General features: G+C 40.4%; 1 protein-coding gene across 2 annotated transcripts in view; it reads left to right on the top strand.

The window, feature by feature from the left end:
- The window catches only part of THSD4 (thrombospondin type 1 domain containing 4), a 997,759-nt gene that overhangs the window by 926,999 nt on the left and 47,472 nt on the right, over positions 1–23,288 (top strand). For both annotated transcript variants that reach the window (XM_082253070.1, XM_082253071.1), the window contains 3 exons: positions 1,680–1,913; positions 3,860–3,989; positions 18,073–18,277. In XM_082253070.1, the coding sequence (XP_082109196.1) occupies positions 1,680–1,913; positions 3,860–3,989; positions 18,073–18,277 (569 nt within the window). The remainder of the gene's footprint in view (positions 1–1,679; positions 1,914–3,859; positions 3,990–18,072; positions 18,278–23,288) is intronic.

Below are 23,288 nucleotides of genomic sequence, written 5' to 3'. Positions count from 1 at the left end.
CCATAGGGGGTCCTTTTCTTGAAGAGCACCTGAGCACTTTATGGATGTGAGCACCTGTTCAGCACTTTAGTTTCGTTTAAAAGAAACTTTTCCTTTTGAACTGAATATTTTGCACTTTGCATATGGTTGCACAAAGGACATTTTGAATTATTGTATTTTTGCACTTAATACTGTAGATCACTAATGCACTTTATAATTATATTCATTTAAGTATTTTCATATTTTGATCATTAGTCACATGGATACAATTATAGAGATACTTCTTTGCACTTTATTCACACATTTTTTACCTGGTAGCGCTGCCTTATCTGAATTCTTCATGCAAGAGCAGGCTTATTTGGTAACAGCCCAGTCAAAGCAGATGATGAAATAAATGTATCATTATGAATTTTGGGTGCCTTGACCTTTTAAAGTATACGTGTGGTTAACTTGATTTACTCAAGAAGAATACATGAGAAATAATTAGATGTCACCTCCAGTAGATTATGTTATATAGGCAAAGTCCAATTTGGACACATTTCTAAGGCTGAGTTCACACTAATGCGAAATGAATGCGGGTTTCCCTGCATCAAATTTGCATGACAGGAGACTGTGACTGGCTCTCAATGGAGCTAGTTCACACAGCTCTGGGGCGGCCACAGTCTGCACTGGAAAATGGGTCCTGTGCGTCTTTGGTTCTTTTTCAGGTCAAAATTTAGGCAAAAATTAGGACCTGATTCGCACCTGAAATGGAGAACAGGGACCCACCGGACACCCTGCTGTGGGCCGTGGCCACAGCTAGTGTGAACCACGACTGGATAACAATTCTATTTTTTCCAAATATCAGTAAAATCTTGTATTGTAAAGGGATAAAAAGGTAACTCACAATCATAATTAGAAAACTGCAAAAACAGACATTGAAACTTGGTTTATCAACACACCATGATTGATCTTGTTTTTTACGTTGTTGCTGCACATTATGAAGTTTTATAGTGGCTTCAGTTGTTCTAATGTACAAAATATTACAGTACCAGTTAGTTACCTTGCGGGCAATTTTAAATAATATCTACCTTGCCTGCAATTTTAAATTATATTTATTGTTACTAAAAATTGAAATCTGTATTTATATCAAATGTAAAACCTGGGGTTTATGGTGTTGTAAGTAACAATGAGTGCATGCCTGTATATGTATTTTCTCAAGTATTACTATTGATGTATGAAAGAAGAAAATAGTCGCACACCACCACGGAATCCAATGAAGAAAAGTACTGTATTCAGATAAGTGGTACAAGGTACAGCAGGGTAGGACAGTACACACGTTTCACACGACTGCTACGTGCTTGTTCACTACCACTACTTTTCATTGGATTCCGTGGTGGTGTGCAACCATTTTCTTCTTTCATGCTTCTCCTGGTCACGAGCCGAGGTTCAGCACCCACCTTGAATCGTGGACTTTGACTAGCCTGAGCGGTGTTATCTCTCTTCATTACTATTGATGTAGACTGTTCATTTAATCTTGTTTACTTTCCTCTTATACTATCAGTTTGTATATACATTTATCATGTCATCATTCAATTAAAATACATTTAAATCAGGATTCTAACTTCAAGCCCAGTACAGCTTCTTCTAGCAGATAGAAAATGATCAGTATCGTACACTTTGCTTACCGTATATGTTTGTTAATATTTTTGTGTACTTAGGTGAACCCTTGAATGGCCAGTTAGACGTACCAGATACTTCAGACCATACAGAAAATAGAGATTCCTTCAACAGTCCTGATCTGTCAGCTGGATCCATACCTTCTAGGCAGCCTGGGAGGATCCCTCCACTTGTACCGGACAACCAAGTGCTTCCATTGCAGCCTCCTCGAAGGAACCGGGACTATAACTGGAAACAAGTGGGATCAACTGAATGTTCAGTATCCTGTGGAAAAGGTGGGATGGGTGAAGGGCTGAACAGTCCTGGCCTATATATATCTTAGCAGCTGACATTTATGCATATAAAAATCTGCTAAGCTCAAAAACAGTTAGAAATATGTATGCTTCCCCTACTATAAATGTGTTATTAGACTCATACCATATTGAAAAGGCTTGTTGGGTTAAGAAATCTCAGAATTGCTTACCTGCCCACACCTAGTCTTTGACATGGATGCCATTTTTGTAAATGCCAGAGTTGCCAAGTTGACAGTTTTAGTCTGCTACAGGATTTATTGTGAAATAAAGTTGGAGGATATTGTATGTTAAACCTTTAAAGAATGTAAGGAAAATTATCCCTTTATCTTTTAAAAATTCTAGAGTGTTTTACAATTTGTAGTGTTACAGTCTGAAATTAAAATTGGTTTAATTGAAGTTTGAGGTAACCGGTACACAGAAAAATCAATAGTATTAAAGTGGAAAATATTTTATAATTTTATAAAATAATAAAAAAAAAAAAACCTCAAAAGCCTTGATGGCATACATTTTCACCCATTTGCTGTGAAACCTCTAAACTAGAGTGTAGCCAGTATCATAAAGATATCACTTATCCGTGTGATTGTGACTACAACTGTTTACAATTAAAGTGTCATGATGTCATTGTATATAAGTTTTGGAAGGCCACACAGTTTAAGAACTTACCCAAACAAACAGCAATGCAAAAGCTAATGAGTTATCAAACCAAGTCCAACTTAGTTCTGGCAAAACACAAATCAGGCTTGGTTTATTAAAAAAAAAGTGTACAATATTAGTCAGAGAAGCAACTAAGAGCAACAAAAATCAGCTGCTAAGATTAGAGAAACTATCCATAAGAGATCTGGAACATGTACTCTACAAAGCTGCTGGAGTTATGCAAAGTTTGCCAGAAGGCACATGGGAGATACAGCAAAGTGGAAAAAAGGTTACATGGTCTACTTAGACCTAATTTGAACAGCAGCTGACACTATGTATCACCCTATTGTCCTTAAATATGCCCATGATAGCAAAATCTTTTCATCAGCAGAGCGAGGCCAATTGTCAAGGATTAAGGGCAAGATGGATGGAGTCAAATGCAGGGGACCAGAAAATAGGATGGTAGTTCAACTTTCTCCAGCACACAGCCAAAGCTTCACTGTAGCCCTTAATGAAACCAATAATATGAAGGCATTTTTAGAATGTTCCAGTCAAATCCAGTTAAGAATTTGTTCTGAGACTTGGAAGTTGCTGTTCTCTAACAGTTCCAAGTTGACAATGACCTGACAGTGCCGGAGCAATAGGAGAAAAGACAAAAATTGCATGATCCAAATGTGAAAGAAATAAACCAAAAGACTTGCAACTATAATTGTAGCCAAAAGATGGTTTAGGTTGTGCAACCAGATGTCTGCCTTTTATTTACCTTTCTTGTGTACAAAAATAAAGATACTTTTGAGCTTCAAAATGTTAAAGCTGCCTCTCTGGGACACAACTGTCTCCCATATAATGTGGGAACCAGTGTGGCTCTAAATTTAAGTCTATGCAGTGACTCAAGCTGGCCATAGATGGTGTGAAATTCAGAAAATTCAGTAGGGACTGGCAGAGTTTTGATTCATGTGTGGTTGTGCCTGTTTGACAGAAGTCAATAATTAGAACAAGCTTGTTGCAAAACTCTTTTTGATCAGCCAGCTGCAGTTATTCAGCGGCTGTTGCTGATCAGTGTATCCTGACTGCAGAGGGTGCTGCTGTCATAATACGATGCTCCAATACGGAAGATTTCTCTATCCACCTGGCTTGTGTGGCTGGAGGAATCCATTTGTTTTTTTTCCTTCAGATCATCTATTGGCCAGATTTAGAGTTTTGGTGAACTGAGTCTGGATCCTCATAAATTTTGCCTCAGCCCACAACATAATGGGAGGTATGGATCAATACAATTGATATTTGTCTTATTTCAGGATCGCATTACCCCATCTTTCACTGTGTAAACAGAAATACACATGAGGAGGTATCAGATGCTTTCTGTGATTCTAGTACCAAACCCAGTTCTGAAGAAGAGCCGTGCAATCTTTTTCCTTGCCCTGCATTGTAAGTATATCCTTTAACAATGTCTTATTCAAGTCTATGCATCTGTGCAACATTATTGACAAATCTACTTTTCAAAGGGACCTGTACAAGTAATGGGCATCTCCATACATCACTTATCACTGCCAGGGCTTAAATAAGCACATGCTTCTTGCTTTGGCTACTAATAATAATAATAATAATAATAATAATAATAATAATAATAAAGCACAAAGGCATTGATTGTTTTGAAATGCTTGTGGAGTCTGGTGCATGGTGGAATTTCACCAAATCAAGACATTGATTAGCAACTAATAGAAAGGAAGGACATAGCAGTTCACTATGTTAATAGTGTGAATGCAGAAAGCTCCAACTAGTTGTGAAGAAGATGGGCAAACATTATCTAGGACCTGAATTTGCTCCACCTTGGTGGTACTACCGGTTCTACTTCCTTCAGTTGTTGCTATAATGCATTGTTGTCACTGTTGCTTTTTCTTTTTTTAACTAATTGGAAAGATGAGCATTTTTCTAATTCTAGCTGTTTTTCCAAGTGGTCACTGTGACTCTGGATTTATTGTCGTCTGTATAATACATATTTTATGAAGTTTGTCGATTTGTGGTGCCTCAAGTCAAGTATGGGATTTTAAGGGCAGGAGTAAAACGAGTAAACAGTAGTAGTACAATTTGTAGATAAAATTTATTCGCATGTATAATTATATACAGAGATTTGAGTGAATTAATGGGTAAAGTCCCATTGTGATAGTGAAGAGAAAAGAGTAGTAGGTGTGGTTACACGTGAAAATAGTGACTTAGACAAGAAAGGTAGATGGTCCTGCTCTGCTGTTCCTCATATCAAAGAATGGGAATTGGTTGCAGAGAGGGGCCTGATCGGTATTCCAACATGTTTCGGCCTAGTAGCGGCCTTTATCAAGGATGTTACCGATTCTAGGAATAAGTACAATGAATTGTCAGAAATAGTAGCATATATTTGCTCAAGTTTAAGTTATATATAGAATAGTAGATAAACATACATATTTTTTGTCCACTTTCTGGAGTATTGCTTTCCCAGACTTTTTCCAGGAGCTGCAGGAACAATGCTGTATTGGGTGAGAAAAGTGCGGTATAGTTGTAGTTGGAGCCACAAGTGAAACAACCTGAAGAGTTGTTGGTGAAAAGTAGTATAAAAATAATAATAATAATTACTTCTTGGGCCACGTGTTTTCTGGTCCAATGTAGTTCAATGTGGCTATAGTGTATAACTTTCCACATTGATGGAGATCATCTGTGGTGTTTGCACATTGATGGGAGTCATCTGAGGTGCAAGGTATATAAGAAAGATGCATAGTAAAGTAAAGGATGGTTTGAGGTAAAAATAAATAAACATCCTTGAATGCAGTACTGAAGGTTTGAAAAGTAAGGACTTGGTGGAGAGATGTTGGTACATCTTTTCAAGTCTATGCTTACGTTTTGTAGAAGGTATTGGTATGGTGTTGCAGCATGTTGCCTCCAGGTCCTGTCCTCCTGCGATCCGGGAGAGACTGAGGATCTGGAGGTGTTCCCCGGCCTTTTAAAGGCTGTCGCACATGCGCAGTGATGCGCTGTGTGACGCCTATGGGCGGTGTCCGAGGTCTAACGTGAGATGCGTCTGCACGCGGCAGATGCGGCATCCCTTGTAGCCGTGCGGACGTGCCCCTGCGGCCGCCGACACGGAGGAAAGCCAAAAAATCCCAAGGGGGATAGTGGAGGGTGCAGGACCGACCGATTGGCTTAGAAATGCCCCGATCCAAAAGGGGAATCGGGGCTTTCCGTGCCGGGAGTTCCTGGAGTGCAGGAAATAAGCAAAGGAAGTGGATGAACAGTGTCATGACAGTATATGTACAGACGTGTAAATACCAATTAAGTACATATGAAGAGGATTAATTAAATAAACAAGATATAATATATATTGATATATATAGAGTTGCAGCAATAATAATCATGAAGGGAGAGGGGATGTGAGACGGTCTGGATAGGGTCCGAGTAGGGAGGGTATTCTATGGTCAGGTATCCCGGTATCATGTTTTCGGCATGTATTGGGGAGTAGGATGGCCAAAAAATGGCCAATTGTAGGTTGGTCTAAATGGAGGTAGATTTCCTTGGTATGAGTTTAGTCTTTTTTGCCGGAAGAGAAACCTGGGAGAAATGGACGATAACTTTGGGCTTCATTTAGCCCTGGTGGGATGGTGGCCTTGAGAAGAGTAATCCAACGCATTTCTAGTTGTAATAACGTTTTGTTCCAGTCCCTCCCACGTAGTGGGATGTGGATCCTGTCCAGGGCCATGAAGTTAATTTTGGGCATTTTGTAGTTGTGCTTGTCCCTTACGTGTCTGCCTAAAGGCACATAGAAATTGCCAATGTGCATAGTTTGGAGGTGTTGGTTGACCCTCTTCCCAAAGTCCTGTCGGGTCTTTCCTATGTAGAAGGACCCGCATTCGCAGGTCATCATGTATATTATTCCTTTGGTTTTGCAGTTGCAAAAGTGCTTGGGTTGAAATGGTTCTCCATTCGGTAAGATAGTATTGGTTATTTGGCGGATGACAGGGCATTGAGCGCAGTCTCCGCATGGAAAGGTGCCTTTGTTTTTGCATGGGTCTCTTTTTGATCCTTCCTGGAATTCACTACGTACCAGTTGTTGTTGGAGGGAGCCTGCTTTCCTAAAAGTAATAGGTGGGTGGTGTGGTAGGAACTTTGAGGTGCTGGGTTCTTCCATGAGGATAGGCCAATTCTTAGTAAAGATGTTTCTAATTTCCTGGTGTTCGTTGGTGAATCTGATGATGATGCGAGTATCAATTCCAGTTTTGCTGGATTGCTTGTTTTTGAAGAGAAGCATTTCTCTATCTTTGTTGTTGGCCCGATTGTATGCCTTGCGTAGAGAGGTTTTGGTGTAGCCTCTTTCTAGGAATCGGGAAGTGAGTGCATCAGCTTCCAATTTGAAGTTGGCTGGGTCATTACAATTTCTCTTGATTCTGAGGTATTGGCTGTAGGGTATGGAGTGAATGAGGGGTTGTGGATGAAAGCTTGAGGCATGAAGAATGGAATTGCCTGCTGTCTCCTTTCTATAGAGAGTGGTGGAGATTTTTCCTGTGGGGTCTTTATATATTAGGGTATCAAGAAACGATATTTGATGTTTGTTGTATGACATTGTGAAAAACATATTGTATTCGTTTTGATTCATCTTGGTTAATAACTCAAGTATCATGTGTTCTGGTCCGTTCCAAATAATCAATATATCGTCAATATATCTTTGCCATATGAGAATCTTGTCAGTATAGATGGTGTTTACTTCGCTTGATAGAAATTCTTGCTCCCATGAGCCTAAGTAAATATTGGCGTATGAGGGCGCGCAGCTGGTTCCCATCGCAACCCCGCACGTTTGGATGTAGTAATTGCCACCGAATGTGAAGACATTATAATTGAGTATGTATTGTAGCATGTCTGTAATGAACAGGTTGAATTTTTGATCACGTTGATTGTGGCAGCGAAGTGTTTTTTCGATGATTTGTATTCCTTTGGTGTGAGGTATGTTGTTGTATAGAGATTCCACGTCAATCGTGATTAGGTAGGTTTCTTCTGGTATGGTGATGTCATTAAGTATCCTGAGAAGATGAAGTGTGTCTTGAGTATAAGAAGGCAGGTCTTTGACATGAGGACGTAAGTATCGGTCAATGACTTTACTCATGGACTCTGAGATGCTTCCATTCCCGGATATAATTGATCCACATCCCACTACGTGGGGGGGACTGGAACAAAACGTTATTACAACTAGAAATGCGTTGGATTACTCTTCTCAAGGCCACCATCCCACCAGGGCTAAATGAAGCCCAAAGTTATCGTCCATTTCTCCCAGGTTTCTCTTCCGGCAAAAAAGACTAAACTCATACCAAGGAAATCCACCTCCATTTAGACCAACCTACAATTGGCCATTTTTTGGCCATCCTACTCCCCAATACATGCCGAAAACATGATACCGGGATACCTGACCATAGAATACCCTCCCTACTCGGACCCTATCCAGACCGTCTCACATCCCCTCTCCCTTCATGATTATTATTGCTGCAACTCTATATATATCAATATATATTATATCTTGTTTATTTAATTAATCCTCTTCATATGTACTTAATTGGTATTTACACGTCTGTACATATACTGTCATGACACTGTTCATCCACTTCCTTTGCTTATTTCCTGCACTCCAGGAACTCCCGGCACGGAAAGCCCCGATTCCCCTTTTGGATCGGGGCATTTCTAAGCCAATCGGTCGGTCCTGCACCCTCCACTATCCCCCTTGGGATTTTTTGGCTTTCCTCCGTGTCGGCGGCCGCAGGGGCACGTCCGCACGGCTACAAGGGATGCCGCATCTGCCGCGTGCAGACGCATCTCACGTTAGACCTCGGACACCGCCCATAGGCGTCACACAGCGCATCACTGCGCATGTGCGACAGCCTTTAAAAGGCCGGGGAACACCTCCAGATCCTCAGTCTCTCCCGGATCGCAGGAGGACAGGACCTGGAGGCAACATGCTGCAACACCATACCAATACCTTCTACAAAACGTAAGCATAGACTTGAAAAGATGTACCAACATCTCTCCACCAAGTCCTTACTTTTCAAACCTTCAGTACTGCATTCAAGGATGTTTATTTATTTTTACCTCAAACCATCCTTTACTTTACTATGCATCTTTCTTATATACCTTGCACCTCAGATGACTCCCATCAATGTGCAAACACCACAGATGATCTCCATCAATGTGGAAAGTTATACACTATAGCCACATTGAACTACATTGGACCAGAAAACACGTGGCCCAAGAAGTAATTATTATTATTATTTTTATACTACTTTTCACCAACAACTCTTCAGGTTGTTTCACTTGTGGCTCCAACTACAACTATACCGCACTTTTCTCACCCAATACAGCATTGTTCCTGCAGCTCCTGGAAAAAGTCTGGGAAAGCAATACTCCAGAAAGTGGACAAAAAATATGTATGTTTATCTACTATTCTATATATAACTTAAACTTGAGCAAATATATGCTACTATTTCTGACAATTCATTGTACTTATTCCTAGAATCGGTAACATCCTTGATAAAGGCCGCTACTAGGCCGAAACATGTTGGAATACCGATCAGGCCCCTCTCTGCAACCAATTCCCATTCTTTGATATGAGGAACAGCAGAGCAGGACCATCTACCTTTCTTGTCTAAGTCACTATTTTCACGTGTAACCACACCTACTACTCTTTTCTCTTCACTATCACAATGGGACTTTACCCATTAATTCACTCAAATCTCTGTATATAATTATACATGCGAATAAATTTTATCTACAAATTGTACTACTACTGTTTACTCGTTTTACTCCTGCCCTTAAAATCCCATACTTGACTTGAGGCACCACAAATCGACAAACTATACTCTCGGGATGGTGGCAGAAACTATTTCTTTCCCTTCCAGCTAAGATCCAAAAAACATTTCTTCAACATATTTTATGAAGATTGAGGATGATTTTATCTCATATGATTGTATGACTTAGTTTTATTTTTGTTAGTGCTTTTGGTTAGCGCTGCACTGTTTTAAATTATTCATGTTATAGGGGAGGTGTTGTGAAATCACACGTTTAGTGTTAGCTTGGAACCCATGGTTTATTTTGGTTTGTGACTGCACAGATTGATTTCTTATCACTTATCTGGCATACCTCATAATCTTCTTTAACACCTCCACTCTTCTCCTCAGACGCTTCTATTTAATTTAAGGGAACTATTTTTTTACAACCTGTCTTCTGCTATATCATCTTCACATTTGTATGACTTAAGCCTGGACCACACAGGTCCAATATTGGCCAGTTCAACAGAAACCAGCTGACACGTGGCTTACATGTACGCCAGCCTGTCATTGAATGAGCGCTTTCAGCCAACGGTGGGGGGACAGTCCCCCTGTCAGAACACAATAGTTCAGTGGGGAGGTCATTGTACTAACATCCAAAAGTTAGTACAGAAAGCTCCTCAGTTGTTTTTTTTTTTTTTTTCATTCAGCCCCCTGGGTTGGAACTGTCTCAAAGTTTATCCATCTCCATCATGTTCAGGATTTTTTTATATTCTTTTTTTGAGTTGTGACTTTTTGTTCAGTGTATATTAATCTACATATATCAGTATTGCAGATAGCACATGCATTAATAATTTACAGTACAAAGCAGTAGCACTTCTTCAAGCTGTTGGAAAAGTTGAAAAGTGAATCATAAGCATGGTAACATGTAGCAGAATAAATGTAATGCACATTATTGACAGAATGTAACTAGCTGTAAATGGGTGTATTAAAAGTATTATAATCATTATTTATGGCTAATTACAGCAATAAAGTCAGTCATTTTCCATCTACTATTGCCATTCACTATGATTATCTCAGAGGGTCTTAAGTAAAAGTGAACAAAAAATATATATATAGTGGTTTTTATGCGAAGAGATCTTACAAAGATTATAGGAACATGGGAAGGCAGCAGAAAGGAGTAATTAATGTTTAATGATTCAGACATACTTGAGGAAAGATTTTTGTGAAGGGCATTATGAAATTATTTTTTATCGTACTCTCTTGATTGCATTATAGACTTGGAAACTGTGAGATATTCATAAAATGTTTATTACATCAGCAGTCTTTTCTTGTTGTCAAGAGATTCCCAACCTTCATGTAATGCCCAACTGGATTTCTTCGCTATGTTGCTGTATTTATTACTGAAAACACATTGCAATACACTTGCTTTATTAGCGCAAACAAACATGAAGGGGATTACACTCATCCACTGGCTGGCTATAACTAATTTTTTCTAGAGAAAAAAATCCTCTATGCACATACACATACACATATTGGAATGATAGATTAGCCTAAAAACTTATCCTGCATTCATAATTGGGACCATGAAACAAGGCACATATTCTGCACATTGAATGTACAGTATATAGTGAATCACATGGCTCAATATACATTTGATTCAATTTATATCAGGAACCCTTGTTGTCTGGCAGAAACACTAAGCTCTGTATTTACCACTTGTAGGCACAAATCTGGAACCTACAACCTAAAATGTACTGAGGAACTACTATCTCATAGTTTTCTTGAGAACTACAAGCTTCCTTTTTTTATCTTTGTATGGAACGACAATACATGCGTTTGCTACCCCCTACCCAAAAAATATGAAAAGAGAAACTGTGGGTGTGGTGAATGCCTGGGTGCATTAGGGGCCATGCACCTGTATGGATGTCATATTGGCAGCAGCAGTGTCTGTGCAGCCACTGCATCCCAAAGGACTTTAATAAGACTGCCTGCATGGGGATTCATGAAACACCTGTGCATCCTCCTGCTGGTAAACACAACCTTCACATGGGGCACAGAGGCTTGTGAACAAGCCCTAATTGTTATGTGGGTAGCAGGAAAGAGCAGGAAAGAGGAGATGTCAGGTGTTTAATATATCTTTCACACAACCTGTCTCTTTGCTTTTGTTTGGCATTACTTGCAACATTTGATAAATGTTCCCATATATGTTGTGAACTCACCAACTTTAGGCTCGTCCTCCGGAGCCCAGGCAGGCTCTCCCTCTGTCCATGCTTTAGGTCCAGACTCCTTCTTTCTGAATTCAGTAGGGCCTTTAGACTCACCCTCTTCTAGTCCAGAACTTCCAGGCACTCCCTCTCCTAGTCCAGGGCCTCAAAACACCCCCTCGCCTACTCCAGACCTGCAGGCACCCCCTCTCCTAGTCTGGGTTCTACAGGCACCCCCTCATCTAGTCTGGGCTTCAAGGGCACCCCCTTTCCTAGTCTGGGGCCTCCAGGCATCTTCTCTCCTAGTCCAGGACCTTTAGGCACCCCTCTCTTATTCCAGGGCCGGCAGGCATCCCCTCTCCTAGTCTGGAGCCTGCAGGGACCTCCTGACCTAGTCTGAGCCTCCAGGCACCCCCTCTCCTAGTCCAGGGCCTCTAGGCACCTTCTGTCTTTGTCCAAGTCTTCAGGCACCTCCTGTCCTAGTCCACGGCTTCCAGCCACCCCCTCTCCTATTCCAGGGCCTCCTCACTCCCCTTCACCTAGTCCAGGGCCTACTGGCACCCTCTTTATTAGTCCTGGGCTCCCATGCCCCACCTTTCAGTCCAGGTGCTCCAGACAGCAATTGTTCTACCCTGGGGCCTCCAGGCACCCCCTCTCCTTTTCAAGGAGCTCTGTTCCACACCCCCTCTACTTGTCCACAGCCTCTTCCACACACTCCTCTCTCCTAGTACATGGCCTCCTCTTCACACCCCCTCTTCTTGTGCAAGACCTCTTCTGCACACTCTTCTCTCCTAGTCCACAGCCTCCTCTTCAAACCCACATATCCTTGTCTAAGGCCATCTTCAGCACACCCAACTCTCCTAATCTGGGGCCTTCTTCATCACAATCCCCTCTCCTAGTACATGGTCTACTATGTACAGCCCCCTCTGCTAGTCCAGGGCCTGCTTAACCCCCCCCCCCTGTCTCCTGGTCCAGGGACCTTCACCACATCCTAATAAAGGTCTTACAATTTCAGGCAGTACAATTTCAGGCAGGTTCTGATCTTTAAATTTGTGTTGCGGCTTGGTGGCCTCAGTTTTAGTGTGATGTGGTGTGGGTGGGATTTATGCAGGAGGAAGGTGACCTATCAGCACACCACTGCTGGATCACTGCACTCCTCCCGCCTGGGCCGTAGAAAAACATTCTTGAGCGATTCTGCAGCTACTGTTACTAAGTTGTTGGAACAATAGCTGCAGCATGGTTCAATAAAACTTCTTTATGGAACAGCGGGAGGAGGGGAGTGACTTAGCACTGGTGCACTGTGACTTACCAGCAAAACAGACGATTGTGTGTGACATTAGACTTGGTCGGCAGTGGCACCCTTAGAGCTATGGTACCTGGTGCAGCCAGCACCCAACAGGTATTCCAATGACCCAATTCTCTCCCCAGTACAGAGCTCCCCCTCCTCTAACCCCCCTAGTATAAAATCTCTTCTCACCCCCTTGCCCCCCCAGTACACAGAGCTTCCCCCTTCTCCCACCCTCTAGTAAAGTTCTCCCAGAATTACACAGAATACTCAGAATTCCCCCCTCCTTTCACCCCCCAGTACGCAAAGCTCACCCCTCCTCCCACCCCCAGTACAAAGCTCACTCCGCCCCCAGCCCCCCTAGAACAGAGGTCCACCTCTTCCCCAGTACACAGAGCCTTCCCTTTCCCCCCAGCCCTACCGCAAGTTCAGCACTACAGCAGAGCGCTTTATGTTTAGCCTCCTGGCAGCTGCTTCTCCTGAACTGAGAAGGCACTGTCACTTGAGGCAGGCTGTCATATGTAAATACGAAACTGGTGTAAGAAACCGCTTCTGTGTTTACAAGCAAACATCCCAGAAATATATCCACGAGCGTTACCTGTATAGCATTTTTGTAGCGTCTCAGAACAAAAGAGACAATCTCTGGCAGATCTTGATGATGAATCCAGGGAGAGCCATAGAGCTGTAGATAACAATATACATAGGTCCTTGGTGTTTAACATATTCTTTTTTAGTTTCTTCTAGATAACAACATGTATATGTTACAAAGCAGAATTCTGAAACTTTTGTATTGTTTGAAAAAAAAAAAAAAAAAAAACATACAATAGGAGCCAAAATGTCATTTATTATGTTGTCTTGTAATGCTGGACCACTGAGATTGATTATATCTCAGCATTCAATAATGAATAACAAAGTCAGTTTAGCTAAATTAGTAATGACAGATTATATCGTATCAATCTCATGCATGTCCGACTTGCACTCCATTTCAAGTCAATAATCAAAAGGTTAATCATTTTTATAAAACAGTCTCAGTCAACAAATAGCAGTGTAGACATTTTTATACATTAACATCCGATAAATGGAAATGTCACCTGTCTACTGCAATGTAAGCAATTAAATGTTTTACATTCAATAATTCTGAGTACACAGTCCATTGTTACTGAGTACATTTTAATGGGAGTTCTGCATAGTCATCTATTGCAAGGCTGATAAATATTGTATAAGACTCTTTGTCATTTTCGATATCTGCTTCTACTTTATAAATTGGTGTGTCTGTATTTGACAAGCGCTGTAGGGCTAACTAAATTTGTACAAGTTAAAAGTATCTGCTCTAAAGTTTACACATATAAAACATATTACTATATATATTTTTTTTAAAACATCTAGCCTGTCGCCCATTTGCTATTTTAAAGGCTGCCTCGGTGAGCTTAAGTTATTGAAACTGGAATAAAGAAAACTAGACCAGATTTGGAGCTGTTGCCTATAGCAACCCTTTACATCTTAACTTTAGTTCTAGGGAACATGAAACTTAAAATATAATTGGATGCTGTAGGCAAAAACTCAAATTTTGCTTCAGTTTTCATAAATCATCCCCAGCAGGTCAAATTGTGTAACAGGGAAATTGAATTTGACCACACACCAGCAGGTCCTGCTGCTTGACCTGTTGAGTAAGTGAGTTGATTTACTAAAGGCAAATAGGCTGTTGTAACAAATGTGGACAATATAAGGCTGTTACTAGATTATAAATATTAATCTAATAAAAGACTGCATACACTTGAGCAGATTAGCTCTTAATTGTTGCAACACAATATACTAAAAATCGCAGGTATACTGAACAGCCACGCAAATATCTAGTGAGTATTTAAAATGAACAGACACACCAAGAGCAGTTTTGATAAAAAGCGTAAAACAAAACTTTACTGGACATCAAAAGACATAAAGTTCCTTACGCATAAAAGTTACCATAAGCATTACACCAAATAACAAGACTTAAACATACAGTCCTTATCCCAATATTCCAAAAAGTCCAATAATACTTCCAATATCCCAAAGAAAGGTCAAATTATACTTAGCTCTGGTAGTTGAATGTCAACAGCTTACACTGGATAAACTGGAACCGAACAATGAGGTCCTGGCTGCATCTTTCCACAGCTCCAAAACAGCGAACCTCCGTTCCCGCATGCTAGAGACTCTATTTATAGTCTTGTATACCAAAAATCACTCACAGAATGTAATTATTCCTCTTTACCACTCACAGTTTAGTTTTGTGAGTGATGTCAGCAAGACATGGTTGCACTTCCACTCAAAACCACAGGGTCAATTGGATATGTGGTAGCCATCTTTAAACACACACATCAAACCTCAATTAACCATGTGTGGGTTAGAGATATTATTACACATGTATGGGGACATTTGTCATGAGTCAGTTAAAAATATCCACAACTGATACAGCTGTAAAAGGGAATTTTCACCTTGCAAGGAAATGTTCACGTAGCTTAGTAAATGTGGTCAAAATTCCCTTTGCAAAGAATGCCCAATCATACAAAGGCAAATAAAAATGTATTTTGGCTTGCACACAACTGGATGATAAGTCAGCACAGCTTCAGCTCATTCACTAAGCTAGGGGAAATTTCCCTTTCAAAGTAAAAATTATTTAGCAAAATGAACAGCCTATATGCTTTTAGGAAATCAACCACTATTGTATCTATTGTATCTAAAGTTGAGTATGGCTCAAACTGAAGGAACCAGGTGCATGGTAGGTACTGAAGTTGATAAACAGATACATTAATGTTTGGAAACATAATATAATCACAGTTGTCTAATTGCATACAGTGTGTAATTATTAGCATATTAGATTTAAAGTCAGTGCTACCATAATCTTCTTCTGTTTGTATTGATAGAATAAGTATTGTATAAAGGGCTGAAAAGCACATGGGGGTCGCTACTGAAAGAGATCAAGCATCACAAAATCCCAATTTCTATCTGGATAACTAAAATTGAACACCATTCTAACAAAATAATTCTTTAACTTTTTATTTACCAACTTTTAGAAATAGTTTTGTGCCTTGAGGTGCTCCGCCCTACGCATTACATCAGCAATGACTTCATCAAGGGGATCAGGGCGCTAAAGAGTAACTTCTTAAATAAACAAAAATGGCCCGTGATTAACTTGGTGATTCATTTAGCAATACATGATCCAGGAATTAATCTGCTTGCCAAGGCTTAATGTATTGTCAAAGCAGCTACCATGACTCTCCAGCCAGTGTTGGCATGTTATGGTAGCAATGGGGTTGATTTACTAAAACATGGAGAGTGCAAAATCTGGTGCAACTGTGCATGTTAGCCAATCAGCTTCTAACTTGTTCAATTAAGCTTTGATAAAAAAAATAAAAACCTGGAAGCTGATTGAATTCTATGCAGAACTGCACCAGATTTTGCACTCTCTACTTTTAGTAAATCAACCCTATTGTGTCCACTGACAGCTCTAAGCTGGGAGGTGGGCTGCCTAAACTAAGGTTCAGTATATTGTCAAAGCAGCTGTCACAGCTCCCAAATATATTCTGGCTAGTGTTTGCCTGTTGTCATGGTAGCGATGTTTCCTGCTGACAGCTTTGAATAGGGGGTGGGCCATGCTTTGTTTATCTAAAAAGTTACTTTGTAGCTCTCCAATCCCCTTGATGATGTAATTGCTGATTTAACGCATAGGGAGGAGTGCCACGAGACATCTGGTTTGCACTACAATGGAGCTGTCAGCAGTATCTTGTAGCAGGCGGTGAGCAGCGGGAGATCCCCCGCTTGTGGATGAGCGATAGTAGCCTCTTGTTATTTGTGCAATATGTGAGTGGGTTTTTAACTATAAATAAAGGGATCATTTACATACTGCCCAACTTTTTGAGATCAGAACGAGGGACACCTATTAGCAAAAGTATGAAGGCATGGGACACACCCCCTTCCACGCCCCCTTAAAGGAAAATTATAAAATAAATGATTAGTTAAACCCACGACTGATTTTTTTTTTTACCACTACTAATCCATTATACTTCCTTTTGAAATTTACAAATGCAACAATTTAAAAATTTAATATAAGATTTAGCACTAGGAAACACTTTTTGAAAGATAAAAAATGCATTTTATATACAACTATATAGATCAAACCAAAATGAGGGACACATGAGGAGGAAAGAGTGACAGAGGGACTTTATTCCAAATCAGGGACAGTTGGGAGCTATGCATTTATTTTCCACGAGAGCACTATTTTTTATTTTCTGTGTTCTATCATATGGTCGGATCATATGCATTGAAGGTGACCTGAGGACAGTGAAAAGTTTGCAAACTGATACTATAGCTGATCCCAGCTGATAAAAGGGAAGCATGAGTGATTGAGCTTTGCAGCAGCAAGGTCCATATGGGAAGGTGAGCACCTGTCTATAGTACCTCAGCTGGTGGCAGTTCACGCTCTTTTTGAAAACATAATCCATGTTGGGAAGAAGAACTGCACCACTGATCACGGACTGATTTGTGATTTGTTCATGGTTTCTGCACATATACATAATTTGCGTTGTTACACAAAATTGGAAGAGTTTGTCTCACATGTAAAGTTTGCTCATATGATACCATCAAGGAGGGTTGGTTTAGCGTGCACAATATTTTACATGTTGCTTTGAAAGTTTGTTTTTGGGCTCTTTCACACGGCCGCTCCGTGTGAAAGCTCCGCTGCGGAACTTTTTTTTTTTTTCACGGAGCGGATGACATTTGTGTCATCCCCTCCGTAAGTCCGCATATCATCCCATCCGTTTGCGAATGATATGCGGACATAATGTAAGTCTATGGGCATTGCGGATGTCAGCGGGTGACACCGCTGACATCCAATTTTCCTTCCTTTCCGTTTTTTGAACGGATGAAAAAATAGGGTTCTGTTCCGTTTCAAAAAACGGAACAGAACTGAAAGGAAGAAAATCGGATGTCAGCAGATGGTATTCCGCTGACATCCGCAATGCCATAGACTTACATTATGTCCGCAAATCATCCGCAAAAAAATAGGATGATTTGCGGACACACGGAGCGGCCGTGTGAAAGAGCCCTTTAACTTTGAGTGCTGCCACTTTTTATATTACATTTTTGTTGTGGGTCAGCGCAAGTAATTGTTGTTATATATAGATTAATGTATTATAATTGTTCTAGGTAATATGTATGATTAACAGCTGTTATCAAATTAACATTAGCTTTAAATCTGCTTTTCTGTTTACCAGCTGGGACATAGGAGAGTGGTCTGAATGCAGTAAGACTTGTGGTCTAGGAATGCAACACCGCCAGATCCTGTGCAGACACATCTATGCTAATCGTACCCATACTGTGCAACCACATCGCTGCCAGAACCTGGAAAAACCAGAGACAACCAGCACTTGTCAGCTGAAGATCTGCAGTGAATGGCAAATCAGGACAGACTGGACACCAGTAAGTGGCAGATGTAAGGGGAGCAATTCTTTTAAATTGCATAATTTCCTATGTATACCTGTTGGCAGGTACAGTGCATCCGGAAAGTATTCACAGCGCTTCACTTTTTCCAAATTTTGTTATGTTACAGCCCTATTCCAAAATGGATTAAATTCACTATTTTCGTCAAAATTCTACAAACAATACCCCATAATGACAACGTTAAAGGAGTTTGTTAAAAATCTTTGCAAAATTATCAAAAAAAAAAATAAAAAATCCCATGTGGAAGCACCCTTGGCACCAATTACAGCCTCAAGTCTTTTTGAGTATGATGCTACAAGCCTGGCATGCCTATTTTTGGGCAGTTTCTCCCATTCTTCTTTGCATGACCTCTCAAGCTCCATCAGATTGGTTGGAGAGTGTCGGTACACAACCATTTATTAGATCTCTCCAGAGATGTTCAATCAGGTTCAAGTCTGGGCTCTGGCTGGGCCACCCAAGGACAGCCACAGAGTTATCCCTTAGCCACTCTTTTGCTATTTTGCTATTTTGGCTGTATACTTAGGGTTGTTGTCCTTTTGAAAGATGAACCTTCACCCCAGCCTGAGGTCCAGAGCGTTCTGGAGCAGGTTGTCATCAAGGATGTCTCTGTACATTGCTGCATTTATTTTTCCCTCAATCCTGACTATTCTCCCAGTCCCTGCCATTGAAAAACATCTCCACAGCATGATGCTGCCACTACCATGCTTCATTGTAGGGGTGGTATTGGCCAGGTGATGAATGTTGCCTGATTTTCTCTAGACACGATGCTTGCCATTCAGGCCAAAGAGTTTAATCTTTGTTTTATCAGACCAGAGAATTTGGTTTCTCATGGTCTGAAAGTCCTTCAGGTGCCTTTTGGCAAATTTCAGGTGGGCTGCCTTGTGCATTTTACTGAGGAGTGGCTTCAGTCTTGGTACTCTACCATACAGGCCTGATTGGTGGAGTGCTGCAGAGATGGTTGTTCTTCTGGAAGGTTCTCCTCTCTCCACAGAGAAATGCTGGAGCTCTGTCAGAGTGACCATTGGGTTCTTGATCACCTCCCTAACTAAGGCCCTTCTCCCCAGATCACTCAGTTTGTCTGGGCGGCCCGCTCTAGTAAGAGTCTCAGTGGTTCCAAACTTCTTCCATTTATGGATAATGGAGGCCACTGTGCTCATTGGAATCTTCAATGCTGCAGAAGTTTTTCTGTACCATTCCCCAGATCTGTGCTTCAATACAATCCTGTCTCTGAGGTCTACAGACAATTCCTTTGGCTTGGATTTTGCTCTGATATACACGGGTAACCGTGGGACCTTGAGTAGACAGATGTGAGCCTTTCCAAATCATGTCCAATCAACTGAATTTACCACAGATGGACTCCAATCAAGTTGTAGAAACATCTCAAGGAGGATCAGTGGAAACAGGATGTACCTGAGCTCAATTTTGAGTGTTATGGCAAAGGATGTGAATACTTATGTACATGTGATTTTTTTTTTTTTCAGTTTTTTTTTTTTTATATTAAATTTTCAAAGATTTCAAACAAACTTCTTTCACATTGTCATTATGGGGGATTGTTTGTAGAATTTTCAGGAAAATAATGAATGCAATCCATTTTGGAAGAAGGCTGTAAAATACCAAAATATAGAAAAAGTGAAGCGATGTGAATACTTTCCGGATGCACTGTATATGCAGGTTGATATCTAATCAGTTTATGTAAGTTCTATTATCACAACTATTCAGATTCATTGGAAGCCTTTTCTGAGAGAAGCCGAGACAGTATCATTAATGAACTCCTTCTGAAATTTTTACTTGCCTGGCTGCTCCTGGCTACAGTACTTTGAGACATGCAAATGAGTTGCAGGCCCTGCTCATTTTAATTGATCCAAGTCACAGACTTAGAAAATACTAAAGACATAGGATCAGCGTGACAGCAAAAAAAAAATGAATATTTTCAGAGGGTGAGGTTAGATACGGCAGCCTCCATATTTTCTCAGTACAGTCTTCCTTTTAGGTTTGGTATTGTTTTGAGTTATTATTGTGCTACAGTTAACCACTTCAGCCCTGGAAGATTTACCCCCTTCATGACCAGGCCATTTTTTGCTATGCAGCACTGTGTTACTTTAACTGACAATTGCATGGTTGTGCGATACTGTACCCAAATAACATTTTTGTCCTTTTTTTCCCACAAATAGCGCTTTCTTTTGGTGGTATTTGATCACCTCTGTGTTTTTTTTTTTTTGCGCTATAAACATATTATAGTATAGCGCTATTACTTTCTGCTATAAAACATATCCAATAAAAAAATATAATTTCTTCATCAGTTTAGGTCAATATGTATTCTGCTACTTATTTTTGGGCGGCACAGTGGTGTAGTGGTTAGCACTTTCACCTAGCAGCAAGAGGGTCGCTGGTTCAAATCCCAACCAGGACACTACCTGCCTGGAGTTTGCATGTTCTCCCTGTGCCTGCGTGGGTTTCCTCCAGGCACTCTGGTTTCCTCCCACACTCCAAAGACATGCTGGTAGGTTAATTGGATCCTGTATAAAAATTGGCCCTACTGTGTATGTATGTGAGTTAGGGACATTAGATTGTAAGCTCTTTGAGGGCAGGGACTGATGTGAATGTGCAATGTATATGTAAAGTGCTGCATAAATTGACAGCACTATATAAGTACCTGAAATAATAATAATAATAATAATTTTTGGTAAAAAAAAGATCCCAATAAGCGAATATTGATTGGTTTGCGCAAAAGTTAGAGCGTCTACAAACTATGGAATATATTTATAGAATTTTTTTTTACTAGTAATGGCGGCGATCTTATAGCGGGACAGCAATATTGTGGTGAACTAATTGGACACTAATTGGCACTATAAACACTTTTTTGGTGACCAGTGACATTAATACAGTGATCAGTGCTAAAAATATGCACTGCCACTTTACTAATGACACTGGCTGGGAAGGGGTTAACATCAGGGGCAATCAAGGGGTTAACTGTGTGCCAAGCTGGTGTTTTACTGTAGTGTGGGAGGTGCTTTTACTAGGGGAAGGCATAGAACCTTGTCCCTGCTTTGCAGGATACAGAATCCATGCCTTACTTACTCAGGCCGATACCCAGAAGTGCCTGATCACGTATATAGGTAATCATGTGCTGCGCTGCGCAGCATAGCCTCTCTGTAGTAGTAAAATTGCTATAGGGTGGTCCGCAAATGGGTATTTTATGATAATAATGAGTATAATGATATAAAAAATAAAAACAGGGAAAAGAAAGCTAATGTGCTATGTTTAGAGTATCTGGAAATTATTGAACACATTACCCATAGTAGTGATTTGAGATATCACCTCACTTCTTTTAATCTTGTTTCTATATCAATATTACAATAATGAAAAATGCTAATGAGGTAGTGGTAAATTGCTGAAATAAATAAGTTATTAGTTCACGTGCTTCAACACATATACCATCTATATACAAAACATATGATGCAAATGAACATGTGCAAACAGATAGAACATCAACAAATGTTCAACATATTATCCAATCAAAAATGTCAGAGTTCCAAAATATATATAAATATCATAAGTGAAACTCCAAAAAACATATATAAAAGTGTCCAAACTCCATAGTGCAATAGTGAAAAGTGATCAGCATAAAACCATTGAAGAAAAAAATTGTGATCCAAAACAGTGATAGCAAGTGTCCTTTTCCCCATAACAGATATCCAATATTGGGTGCAATGGCCATTCACCTTAGAGGGATTAAATATATTTTTTTTCAGTGGTCAAGTGTTGGCTGAAGGGGGTCACTCCATAACTGGTCGAAGGCAGCTCATAAAGATAAAATAGGAATCTCCATAGTGTGACATTGTTAAATAAGGCTTTATTATAAAACAGTAGTCACTTACAATTCAGTATAAAACAGCAGGTGTAACCTAGGGACCAAACCGAGGGGTCCCAAGGAGATAGCAGCTGAAAATTCTGAACTTCCAGTCTAGGCCCTAGACTGAAAGTGACATCACCCAGCTCCACCTGACGTGTTGCGTCACAATCACGTGATTTTCTCAAGGGCCCCTCCCAAACTCCTTTGACACACCTGGTTGATTGTACAAATATACAACACCACAGAAACTCACTGAAAGTAATACTTAGTACCCCAGTGTAGTGCTAAATCAAGGAAACAGTCACCAAACCAAATAGTAAAAGTTAACTTGATGTATTATCACCCAAAACGACTGATAACAAAGCAAGCTTGAAAAATATTGACAATGGCAATAACATTACCTAGCATATGGTAATTTCAGTTAAGATTAGGTATAAGATGGCATCTTACATCCAGATCAGCATAAACAGTAACAACGCCACCTAAAATGCAGTAGCAAGCAGTAATGAAATTGGATCCACCAAACTGCAGGAACTATACCACCAGTGGGCACTAATGGCTATGCTAGGCCTAAGTTGACTGGATAGACAAAGCCCTTGTTAAAAAAAAAAACAAGAAAGGGGGTAAAAAGGATGAGGAGGATGTACTGGAAGATTAATGAGGGTGGCAGTCCTTAATGTTGTTTTTCTGCTGGATAATGTTGGGGCCCTTTAAGAAGTGTTGGTGCACTTGATGATATTTTTACCTGCATGCAGTAAAGTAGTGAAAGGTGCTGGGCAATGTTAGCAAGAGGTGCTGTGGATGCAGTCCAGATGTGCTAGCAATGTGTTATTACCACAGCTCAGGATAATTAGGGGGTGCTATGGAGTTGGTAGATGTGTAGTACGGGTTTGGTGAAAGTGTAATATGGCTTTTGTACTCTAAATGTCCTACTCTCAGCAGCTCAGTTTCTGCTAGTAGTGTAAATGTGGTCTCGTAGCCCTCTCACCAACTCCCAGGAGGTGGTGACAGGCTTTTGAGGTGGAAGGGGCTGCCTCTGTATTGTCCTGGCCACTAGGTTGCTCAGTGATCTGAAGTGGAAAGAGTAAGATGAATGCTCCAGTCTCTCGGCAGCAACGGTATAAGATAGCAGTGCTG

The sequence above is a fragment of the Pelophylax lessonae genome (assembly GCF_965119305.1).
Source record: "Pelophylax lessonae genome assembly, chromosome: 4".
Classification (NCBI taxonomy): domain Eukaryota; kingdom Metazoa; phylum Chordata; class Amphibia; order Anura; family Ranidae; genus Pelophylax; species Pelophylax lessonae.
The sequence above is the reverse complement of the archived record's forward strand: the minus strand, read 5'-3'. Positions and strand labels throughout refer to the sequence as shown.